The 13,172-nt window shown below is 32.4% G+C and overlaps 1 protein-coding gene across 3 annotated transcripts in view; it reads left to right on the plus strand.

Annotated features, from left to right (window-relative positions):
* Positions 1-13,172, plus strand: part of Nrd1 (Nardilysin) — a 67,923-nt gene that overhangs the window by 18,504 nt on the left and 36,247 nt on the right. For all 3 annotated transcript variants that reach the window (XR_011330989.1, XM_069818635.1, XM_069818634.1), the window contains exons 2-4: positions 2,424-2,512; positions 7,873-8,003; positions 10,042-10,182. Coding sequence is in view for 2 of the 3 variants with exons in the window: in XM_069818634.1 (XP_069674735.1) it covers positions 2,424-2,512; positions 7,873-8,003; positions 10,042-10,182 (361 nt within the window). In the remaining variant the exon portion in view is untranslated. The remainder of the gene's footprint in view (positions 1-2,423; positions 2,513-7,872; positions 8,004-10,041; positions 10,183-13,172) is intronic.

Raw genomic sequence — 13,172 nt, forward strand, 5'->3', positions numbered from 1 at the left:
TGACCCGAAACATAGGGATGGAATTATAATCTGTGAAGGTTTTATAGCTGGTGCGATCTTGGCAAGATATTCAGTTCTTTCATTGCTTCAGAGTCCTATGTGACTGCTAATCGAGTGGAGAGTGATTTAAGTTGACATCATAAGAAGAGTAGTCACTTTCTTCCCAATTTGAACTGCTAATGATTGGTTGTTTTTTTGTTTATAAGAGTAAATAAAGTGACTTTCGAGTCAACGTGTATTGCATAGGATGTGTTTCTAAGGTTGTTTTTTTTGTTTATAAGAGCAAATAAAGTGACTTTCGAGTCAACGTGTATTGCATAGGATGTGTTTCTAATTCACTAGTGTTGTATCCAGTCTGCGGCCAAGCTAATATCCAGAAGTTGGCTTGGAAGATGGAACATTTCTTATTGAGTCTTACGTGCATCTGTGTAGGTCTCTTTCAAGTTCCTTTCTGCAACCATTCCAGTTCTGACGTGATTTTCTGTTCCTGTGAATATCAGCACATCAGCCTGACCAGCTGCACCCATAGTTTCTATTGTTACATGGTTATCTTTTGAATGGATTCTCCCGGATCTAGTTGGAAGTTCAGAATTCTTAAGTGTGGTATAACAGCATTTGTGGGTAGGCCTCTATAGATGGTTTTTATGTCTTTGTAGAAATGCAGAGCTTGATCTGTTCACATTACACCAGCTATTTATTGCAGAGTGTCGTTTGAGATCATTTTATATACTTTGGTTGTGAATATTAGGAAGAAACTTTGTATCTGCTGTAATTTGAGACTGGCTCTTTTGGTTATGGAATAGCACTGATCTTCTCCAGTGTAGGTGATGACTGGAGAAATGATAATTATATCAGAAAGTGATGTTAAGACATAATCATGCTACTTTAGAGCAGCAGGTAAAGTTGTAGTGGATGTGCAGTGTTGCTGTCTAGCTTTACTTCTGGGTATTTCATTTTTGAGGCGACATTTAGATCCCATGTGACGACTGTGGGATGACATAAATTTTGTTTCCTTTTTCATGCATACATTGGCAGCAATGCTGATTTTTCTACACGTTTATTTACCAGTAAATCACACTGCTGCTTGAATTGTAAAGGCATTAACACATTATTAATATGCTGCTACTGCTATGTTTGAATATGACTATTATTTTACCTTATTTTTCCATATTTACTAAATCATTACGAACATTGAAAAAAGAAACCATTGTTAACTACAAATATAATTTCTGACACTGTCCTCCAAGATTACTGTGAGGGAAGGTCAAAGACTGTGATAAGTTTAGAGTGGGTCAGATAAGGGGATAGCTAAGTGACAGGAGGCGAGGATCATGGCAAGGTTAGAGTGGATGAGATGAGGGGATAGCTAAGTGATGACGTTGAAGACTATGGCAATGTTAGAGTGGGTTAGATAAGGGATAGCTTAAGTGACATATAGATTATATTGCATTTTCCAAGTCTCCTAATTTTCGACCTATACTAGTAATACCTATACTGTAAATCCTCATATTTTAAACGTAATGTTACTAAAACATTATTCTTTTAGTTAATTTTTTCATCAAAAACACCATGTGCTCGTCTAGATCTAGAATCCCCTTTAAGGCTGCTTATATTTATTCTTTTTTAAAATTCATTTTGATGTAATTGTTCTGGTAAATCATAAAATGATTATCTTTTATATAGCCTATGTGGCAAATAGAATAATTACCATACTGTTGTCTTTCGTCCCTTCTGATACACCACTACTTTCGTAGAAAAGTATCCTTTAATGTGCTTTCTTTCCGGATAAATTGACTTGTAAGTATTGAATAGAAACAATCTCTCTCTCTCTCTCCCCTCCCCTCTCTCTTCTCCCCTCTCTCCCCAACCTACCCCTCCGTCTCCCTCTCCCTCCCCCTAATTTATTTTACAATTCATTTTGTTTTTCAGATAAGTCGGTTGTACAAATGTATAAAAATATTCTAATTTTTCATTCATATGACCTATCTATTTTTAATATTCTAAAATTAGATAAGTCATATGATTGAAAAACTAGAATATTTTTATAAAAGAACATCATACAATGACTGTCATATCATACTTGAGCAAACAGTTAAATCCACACAATGTAAGTGGAACTTTGATTATCGTCATTTCTACTAACCATTGTTTGCCATTTAATATCATTAAATTTGACTCTGTCATTAAAATTGTACTAATTTTCACTGTTATCCGATCATGTAGAGGTACATTTTGTTTATTGAATCATATATATTTTATTAAGCTTTTCTGTTAAAGTACTTAGAAATGTTACATAGAAAGCTATAAATCATTTGGTAATCCTAAACTTCTGTTACATGTGCATTCAATTTAACTTTGTTTTGTTATATGTTTTTTTCTGCACTTCGAATTGCTTTATCTAATAATGTAACATTGTGTTCTAGAGTAATACGTTTGGAAAATGGGTTAACAGCATTACTGATAGCTGATGTTCAACAAAACAATGGTGATGAAATGGATGAGGAATGTGAAGGTAATTGTTGTATATGTTTATAGTACAAACAGAAGAGTGTAGAGTATTCTGAATTTGCTTAATTATGTACTGAACATATGCTGACTGAAAAAAAAAAAAGTGCAACAGTTAATGAAGAATCAATATAGCCAGTAGAAATCCTCATTTAAACATTTTTCCACTATTACCATATACTTTCTGTTGAAAGCAGTAGTTTCTTCTGTATTGATATTCCTTATTGTGCATTTCAGACTGTTCTAATAAATGTCCATCCAACAATAAAGTTCAAGTCTTCCTAATGATTTCGTTTTTAATCATTGTCATATCCTAGGTTTTTTTTTTTTTTCAATGTAATTGTACCTCTAGTTTTCAGTTCTCTAGAAAAAAAAAACACACATGTAAAAGTAACTTTGAGTTGAAAGTGATATTTTTTTTTAATTTTCTGGAGTGTACATACTCTCCCATTGTATGAGCCCCTGGCATGGGTACAAGCCTGCACAAGTAGATTTTTCACATCTTGTTTCATTTCGAAAATATTTGAGAGTTAGGTGAGACACTCTGTATATAATATCCTGGGTTATGATATTAAATCGGTAAGAGTGGTATATGCAGAATTTTCAGCATCAGTTTTCAGTATATTTTAATATAACTTATGACTTATTCATTGTTGACAAAATGACAGAATGGAATGTGCCATCAAAAAAACATGAAATTATGAGAATATTATTTAAAAATACATTATTGTTAAGAATTTTCGAGTAAAGAAACAAGTACTGCAGAAATTTGTTTGAAATCTTGAATCATGGTTTTCTTTTTCGTTACATGAATTTGTGGGTCATTCCATAGTGACACACGTAACATTTTTTAAGTACCTAACTATGATCTTCACAGGATATTTAATTAAATACTTAGTAATTCATGAAAAAGACATTACTGTCTTTTAACATAAGTATTCCTAAATATAAACAAAAATTCTTGATGAAAAGGAATAATTAATAATGCAAAAAATATTAAATATTGTATGGTGTGACACACGAACATTTTCTTGCCACTAGATTTATTACCAAAAAGGAAAATGTTCATATTATTGTGCCAAATGACATAAATGCATTCAGTTGTTTTCCAAACAATTAAAACACTTGTGTAGTACATGTAACTGCTAAATCACGAACTTTAAAAAAATTAACAGTGCCATTAAGAAACAAAATATTGCAAATGTGTTGTGACACACGAACATTTCTGTCATGTTGGTTACTAATTGTTTTAAATGCACTATAAATACATCACTTCTTGTTTGTGGAAGACTTATACACTATGCCTATAATTCTTATACAAAACAACACTAGATTACACTAAAATACACTTTTAAATTGAAATATCCACGGATGTTTACAACCATATGTGGTGATATTTCCTGTGTAATGTCATGTGACGAATATACCAATATGTCAACCATTTGTAGTACTTCCCTTCCTTGGACATCACAAACATTTTAAATTCTTCGCCACCACAAGATTTTGTAACTTTATATGTAGTCTATATTTGACGGTTTTTTTTACTTGGTCATTTAACGACACTGTATCAATCACCAGGTTATTTAGTGTCAATGGGATTGGTGATAGCAAAATGGTATTTGGCGAGATGAGGCCGAGAATTTGCCATAGATTACCTGACATTCGCCTTATGGTTGGAGAAAACCTCAGAAAAAACCCAACCAAGTAATCAGCCCAAATTAAATTCTTGAAAATACTATCAAAAAATGTTCAAAATGTATTAATATTTATATCAATAGAAAAACTAATATAGATTTAAAATGGCCTAACTTTTAGAATTGCTAAATGATGCCTAGGGTAAATTAATTAATGTTATTAAATAAAACGATTGTAAATTAATATCAGAAATTTAGTATCATTTACCTAATGTGCAAATAATTACACCAATTTATTTATATACAGGCCTAGTATGGTGGCTACCTGTTTACGATATAAATGTACTGCATAAGCTTGTTTTTAATATGAAATAAATTAACATAAACCAATTTTTTAAAGGAATTAAAAAAATAATAAATATTTTATACGAACTTTAGGCATAAATTGTCTTATGCTAATTTTAGGCCTACACACTATATTTTTACAACAGTTGTTGTTTAGTCTGTCCAAAGACAGGTGTGAACCTCAGAAGTGATACCAAGAAGGCACCACTTATTAAGCAACTAGGCCAGGAGATAATGGGATAGCATGGCCAGTTCCTTTCCCCCTTATAACAGTGTTATGGAACACATATTTTCAAGATGTTTAACTTACAGTTTATGTACATTGAAAAAAAAACGCACACACAATTACCTAAATCAACAATGAGTGTTTGAAATTCCACTACCGGTACTAATTATGTTTAGACGTAAAGACTTCCAATAACAACAAAAATTGTAACTGGATTTTAGGATAAACTTTAGTGACACACGAACATAACATTTTTGTTCGTGTGTCACAGTCATTGTGTTACGTGTGTCACGTGTTTTTCTTGAATACGTACATAAATCAAAATGTTGTCCATATAAGAAGTTGATTGTTATGTGATGTTTCTCACTTTTACATTTATGAAACATGAAAGAATTAAATGGTTTTGAAGAAATATAAACAAATGTCCATTTGAGCGTGACACACGACCTCTCAACCTTTCCTTGTAATAATTGCAATCAAGCACGAAATAATCATTGTATTACGGTTTCTATGCATTGTAATTATTAACAAAAGGTCCACACTTCATTATTAATTGCATTTAACATACAGAAGTATTGATTTATTTGCCTTAAATGTGCATTCAAATATGTGATTTCTAGTAGATAATTTCGCGCTCTTAAACCACAGACTTCTTGGCGCTTTTTCTCACACATACGTGTTGTTACACAATGAGTGTTATCAGATTAAAAAAATTCTGATCATAACGAAAAAAATGACATATAACAAACAGAGATTCGTGAGATTTTTATTTTTCATGAAAATGTCACATTTTCGTGGAATGACCCTCGTGTTATTTCGCGATTCAAAAGTGAATTTTTTTTTAGGTTATAGGAAGAAGTATAAAGAAATGGTGAAAACAGTTGTCAAAATGAGAACCATTCACGTTATCTTGTATCGCGAATTTCACAGATCTTTATATATTGCTTGTTGGCAGAGGTAGGTGACTGATCCTGATTAATGAAATTCCCTATCTCATTTTACTGTAGTAGATAGTGGAGTTTAAAAGGGGCTCGTCAGCTATTCTGGCTATTTACGCCCTTATCTAAAATTCTTTAGGAACAGAAACATAAATAATACAATAGGCTGAATGCTAACACGAGACTAAAACACGTCACAGTAAAAACGAGGTACACAAATGCAGTATCGACAAGGTGATTCTTAAGAAATGATGAAAGTGAGAAATTCTCAGACCCTAGGTGCTATTAAAAAAAAATTATACAATATTCATTTGTAAATGTCCAATATGTTAAAAATATATATAAAACAACAAATGTAACCTCTAGATGTAAGGACTCCAGAGGATATGTAAAACGGGTTAATAAAAAAAAAAAACTAAATCACCCTGTCGAGTCTGTAGCAGGTAGTAATGTGGAAATCAGATATGTATTGATGTATTTATGCTGAAGAACAACTGTATTTTTTATCAAGATACATGGTTCTGACATATGAACAAAAGATTTACTTTTTTTTATTACATTATGCAGTGTGTCTAATCTTCCCATCAAACTTTGCGAAATGACACAGGTTTAGTAAAGGAAATGTCATTTTGACTGTTGACGGATTGACATATGGGGTTTAATGTACAAATTACAAAGCCCAACCAAGCATAAGAAAACATCTGTAGATACAGTATGAATGGTTTACAGCTTAATGAAGATGGTGTCAAGACTGAATTTTACTTAAGACATTCGTTCATAGCAATATTCATATGTTATCTAAACATTTTTATTTTTTGTCAGTGAAATGTAGTTTCATCTGAACAGGTGTTATAACACTGCACACATTCTAAGAAAAAATTGATACTGAATGTGTAATCTCATATGAGATTGTTGGTTTTATATTCTTTGATTAGAATGTTACAACAGAATATTTTACGCGATTTATTGCTGGAGATCAGTGAAAGGAAATGATTATTTGTGTAAGATGCCACCTGTCTTACTGCAATTATGACTATGACATGGTTGCGAGAATTGATGTCATACAATTTATGTTCTGATTGACTTCTTGGCCATTGCCTCGTAATCTAAATGGAGGTGTATAGGCCTAAACTTATGCTAAAGTGTTGAAAATGATAATTTGGGAAATCATTGAAAGCCAGTAAGCCAATAGCCACTGGGATAACTCAGGCGATAAGTGTGTGCACCTGTTGATCTGCAACTGCACTCAGGCATAAAGTCAATGTCCATTTGTGCCTATTACCTCGTTACATTTTTTCTGTGGTTCTTCCTGACTGTAAGATTAATGCCAGGTAATCACATGGCGAATTCTCAGCCTCATCTCGCCAAATACTGTCTCACTATCACCAATTTCATTGACGCTAAATGACCTAGTAGATGATACAGCAGTGTTAAATAACTGACTAAAAAGAAATAAATCAGTAAATCTGTTACATGGCATCAAACATTGCGAACAGTTTGAATACTTACATTCAACCATCTGTAACACTTTTAGTGAATGATACTGTATTTTAATTTCTATGACATTTAACAATTTGTAATGCAACTGTTAGTATCTGTGTATTTCGGATGTAGAAGATTGTTTTTACTGTTTAATATACATAAAACATTGTTATTGAATTTACGATAAAGATAGATACAGTACACCCAAGGAAATATGCTTTTAAATGATTATGGTTCTTAATGTCATTAATAGTACACCTTTACCTTTGAGACAGAAAATGGTCGCTCTCCTGTAGCATGAATTTGTCTAAGTGTCGTTTGGGTTAACACGTGATTTACATAGTGAAATATTATCATCAAGGTTCGAGGATGAAGTCAAGTGGTAGCAGTGACATATGTGTATGTCATGAAAAACGACATATTCTCTATGAAAGTTTTATGGTTTAGCAATAGAGCTCTTTCTTCTCGTTCCAAAGATGAGGCTTCAAATCTCTCTATGTAAAACGCACGCTTGTAGACATGGTGTACATGATTCCCGAGCTGTGGGACTTAGTGACCAATTTCTGTGTCAAAGGGTGTATAAAGAGTAATTCATAAATTGATTTCTTATTAAATGTTTAATTACTATTTTAAATATCATAATATCTGTATGTAATGATTTTTAATTACACGAAAGTGGGATATCCTTGCATATGAATGGATATTTATGAGTATATATCTCTTCATTATATGTTATTTACAGATAATTCCACAGATGGGGATAGTGATTTTAGCAGTTCAGGCAGTTCTGAATTTGATGAACAAACAATTGAAGAAGATAATGATGAATGTGATGGAAGACGAACGAGACCTTCGATAAAGGAAGAGAAATTGGTGAGTCTTATTTAATAATTAGAAAAAACTATTCTCATTTGATAGTGATTTCAGTTGTGTGCATATCTTGTTACAAAAATGTTGCTAAACAAGGCCTCTGAAACAAACCATGTTTTATTCATTGTTGTTCATGTACAGCAGTATTTATTCATACCTTTCGAACTGGAATTACATTTTAATATACTGGTAGACATTATTTTTGTCTCGGAAATTACATTGTACCACAGGCCAAGAAGAATGTTATCTTAGGAAGGAATCATATTAAATTGAATCTTATTGCCAAAGATTGTCTTTATTTTACAGTAATGATCATTAATGATAGATATTCCAGTAAAGCATGCTATTATTGAGTTAAGATATTTCTGTGGTCTCACTATTTTAACAGTAGGTATAATTTAGAATATAGGCTTATGAAACAATTTATGAAACGTGATTTCATTCATTGAGTGTGTTACAGAGATTGTTTGTAAAACTATTCGTGAGAAACAAATGGGCAAGACGTTTCTTAAATATATGCGAAATATATGTATTATAAGCAGACAAGAATTTAGGCTGTGTTATTGTTACTTACGAAAATTTTTAAATGATCTGGAACTTCTCTCTGGTTCTTCTTCTACAAACACATACAAAAGAAAGCACATCATATAATATTGCAATTTTGTGTAGTAATGTAGGAAGAGTAATTTATTTTGTTGTGTCTGTTGCTACGACTGGGCTGTTGAAATATATTCCTTAAGTGGAATCAGTAAGGAATTCTAAATTGTAGAAAGTATGCATAATTGAAACACACAAAAATTATACCCTGAAACACTGTTATGAACAGCCATAACTTACTGTATAACATATAATATTTTTGTAGTAACGTGTTTGTATTCTCTTTGTGGTGGATGAAATATAACTAAGTCTTAGGCATCAATGTTTTGCGTAATTATCTGCAGAACATTTTGTGCTAATATAGTTAGTTTCTTGGTAACAAAATGGCAGTATAAGTATAATTTGGTGTTCAACATGGTATAAACAGTTTGTGTGTTTACACCATTTCGTAAATGTACAGACATTCAATATTTTGGAGCTATACGTTGGCTCCATCATCAGAGAAAAGGAAATCCAAAGTGTCAGATCCCTTGCCAACAGGTAAGTTCCTCTTTTTTGTGTTTTCCTGATGTTGGAACTGATACATGACTCCAAAACAGAAGAGTCATAGTGAAATGAGCATCAACACTTTTTCAACCACAATTTCATTTCGTTTGATCAGAATTCAACTCTGATTTCTGATATGGAAAGCTGTGGCTCCGGTCTATGGTTAATTGAAAGTAATTATAAAAATTTAAGAATTGTATTGGCGAGGAGATGTGAACACGTGGCCCACAGAGCAGTCAGTTGTGAATTAAGAACATGCGAAATGAACTATAGAACAGGCGGTTTTTCAAAGACAATGTTGAAAGTGTTCCCAGTTTGCTGTGAGGTAGGTTGTAGCATCTAAACATATTTTGATTCACATATTGCAACACTGCATCTGAAATGGTGGCTGTTTCTTCTCTTTGTTGTTTTGTGACTCTTTGATTTGATTTCTTGTCCAATACTGAATCCCGTTGTTTTGAATTTTATGAACAGTTTTCCTATAAGGTGAGTCAGTGCCAGAAAATCGTTCCTGAAATTCTCTACGACACTGGGGAGGTGATTTGTTTTTTAGAAAGTTACTTCAAAATTCTTTGTTTGTTAATAAATCTTAGAATCATGTCGAAAACAGACACAAACATAGAACTGAAACTACATTGCACAATTCTCTCAAAACAACTGATTCATGCATCATGTTGCTGTATTGCTGCCTGCCTACTCAGCTTATGATTATGTAACTGCTGCCTCCATATTCTGTATAGTAGTGAGCCCAAGCAAAATAAATGCACTGTAGTTATAACACATTCAGTCTGATGGAAATGCCTAAAATTATTCACACAACACCATTATCGTTTTTCTCATTTGACTTTCTTTCATGCTGTTCAGTTATGTATGTTTTTTATTTCTTATTTTGTTGCAGTCGGCTTTGGGACTTTGTGTAGGTGTGGGAAGTTTCAGTGATCCGTGGACTATTCAAGGAATGGCACATTTCTTAGAACATATGGTGTTCATGGGAAGTGAAAAATACCCCAAAGAAAATGACTTTGATGCTTTTATTAAGGTATGTATTTATTAGATGTATTAACACGTCCCTCTTTGAAAAGACACAATTAATTCATCATTTTATATTTAAAAGGTAATTTAATTAAGCACAGTGGAGTAATGGTTATGATTCCCAACTTATATTCGGGAGAACCTGGGTTCGATCCCAGTGGCTGGCTGTCCTGACTGGGTTTTTCGTGGTTTCCTGAGTCCCTCCAGACATGTACTGGAATAGTACAAAGGACCACATCTCAACTCCTTCCTAATTCTAATTCACTCTTCACCATCACTTTTCATATATATCATCATAGCATATACCACAACAGGCCTGCTATCTGTTCTTGGAAGTATTGCCCTTGGCAAAATGTTCCCCCTGTGAGCATGACAGTAAACTATTAGCCATCCAACTCTGGAGTGTAACCTATGTCAAAAATACGTGTGTTATAATGTCTCGTGATTGTATGTCTATCACTGTACATCTCTTGGTGCAAAACAATATAGTTCGATATATTTTATATTGTACCATTAATTTTTTTATCTTCAAATAAAATTTATGTTAAATAAATAAATAAATTTTAACTTAAAATATATTTACCAGTAGAGTCTTTAAACTTTGCTTTGAGAAGTAGATGAAAAGTCTTCAATCTGTGACATTCTATTCCTGTTTTAGCTGTTGTATTCTTGTTTAAGCTGTTGTATTCTTGATTTAACTATTTGAAGAAGCCATTAACATCATTGCAGAATATCATAGAACCACCAACAGTGAAGAACTCCTTCAGTGTATAATTTCTTTCCTGATAAACTTTTTAACATGCTTTTACAGATTTTATTTTATTTTTTTTTAATTTACTTTTTATTTTATTTAACATGTAAAGTTTCACAATAGGGAACTGTTTTTTTTTCTTTGATTGAAACTAGATTGGGATACACAACTGGTACTTCGTAGGTTTTATGTAGGCCTAAAACTACCGAAGTTTACACAATAGAAATAGCAATTATCATGATCATCTTTGGCTCTCTCCAAACCTTAAGTTATAATTTACATATAAACAATAAAGTAACAAAATTTAAACTAAAATGAAACTGCAATATTAAGCTCAGACTTAGAAGGTGATTACAAAGTACTGCACTTCCTTTCATTTACTTTTTATAAATGTGTATGTATACATACACAAAACAATTTTTATTTGACGAAAACAAAACAAAAATTTGAATAATTCAGTATAAGTGGTGACACACTAGCTTCTTGTTTACTGTATTATTCCTCCATCATGAAAATTTTTTCGTTAGTAAACCATTTTGCACATACCACTGAAGGAGCCTCTTTAATCTTTCATATCTGATTTTTTTAGTTTGAGTGGTGATTGAATTGTTTATGCCTTAAATTGAATTAACTTATTATGTATTATATTTTATAGCTCAACTGATGAATAATCATTTGCGTTTGTAAATTTAATAATCTGGTCGGCTATGTACTGTATATTTTTAGTAGAACCATTGATGTAGCTCAGTCGGCAGATTCGCTGGCCTGCTGATCTGGAGCTGCGCTCGGGCATGGGTTGGATCCCCCATTTGGGCTCATTGATTGGTTTCTTCCGAGGTTTTCCCCAGGCCTGGGACTGATGCCGGATGGTCTACGGCGAGTCCTTGGCCTCACTTCATTTCACCTTCTTTGATCTGATTATCTGGTTGGGTTTTTTCCGAGGTTTTCCCCAACCATAAGGCAAATGCCAGGTAATCTTTTGGCGAATCCTCGGGCCTCACCTCATCTCACTACATCTCGCCAGAATATTGTAAAAAATTGTAGAAAATTGCAAAATTGTAAAATATTGTAAAAATTTGTAAAAATTGTAATTGTAATTGTAATCTTGTAAAATTTTTACTTGTTCCACATCTTAAAGCTTCATTGCTAATGTAAGATCTATGGAATATAATAAATAAAATGAAAAAAAAAAAAAAATGAAACTCTTGTCACACTAGTCACCAATAAGCTCTGTTTTAGGTCTTTTTTAATAATCTCAAACATGATTTTAGCAGAAGTATTCAGATCACGGATCATATTGTTTTTACTTATTGAGTGTATTTAAGAGAATTTGCTTTCTTATTGCTTTGACCACCCCTGACTTCTTACGGTGCAAGGCTGATAAGATCTCTGTCACTCTTCAGTAAAAGAAATTTCCCTGAATCTTTTGATAATGCAGTGAACAAATTTCAGTTTAGTGGTTTTAAAAGCTTGAAAATCTCTGGGTTTCTTATCACACTTGCAGAGAGCAATCACTGCTACTCTGTTTTCCTTTACACCCCTATTCCATGCTAATAGGTTAAGACTCTAGACCAGTGGCTCTCAAAAACATTTATTGCAGCTCTTGAACTATTATTACTATTTTTTTTTACTGAGAATTATTTTCTAATTTCTATAGTATTGTGCAACTGGAGAAAACTTTGGTTATGCTGCATCATTACTGCCAGTGAAGATTTTCAGCAATGACACGTATATGTTTTTTTTTTAGATGTAGTATAGCATCATATCTCATGTGCTTATTATGTCTTGATAGCTATAATAATAGGTTATAAACGTTTTTGTCTTAAAGACATTACAATAGCGTGCATTCAAATTTTGATAAGAGTATCCAAAACAATCTCAATTAAGAATAAAAACAACTGAAAATGTTGAAAATGTCTGTAAATAATGTATTCCACTGTACATAAAAATGAATTGACAACAAAAGCCATTGTACCACGTAGCAGAAATTAAGCCATTTACTGAATGCCGTCTACCTATATGTGATACTTTATTTTATAAATTTCAAAATTCGAAATAGATTATAGGTGAAATAAAACAAATCAATCATCGTATTTATATGATTTTGCAGAAGATTAGCAGAGTCTGCCCACTTCAAAATACCTGTAATATGTGTTAGTTCTGTTACTTTATATAGAAATAATAGTAGTAGTAGTAATAATAATAATAATAATAATAATAATGATAATAACAGGAGGCAAAATAAT

This window comes from Periplaneta americana, chromosome 2, assembly GCF_040183065.1.
Source record: "Periplaneta americana isolate PAMFEO1 chromosome 2, P.americana_PAMFEO1_priV1, whole genome shotgun sequence".
In the NCBI taxonomy this organism is placed as follows: domain Eukaryota; kingdom Metazoa; phylum Arthropoda; class Insecta; order Blattodea; family Blattidae; genus Periplaneta; species Periplaneta americana.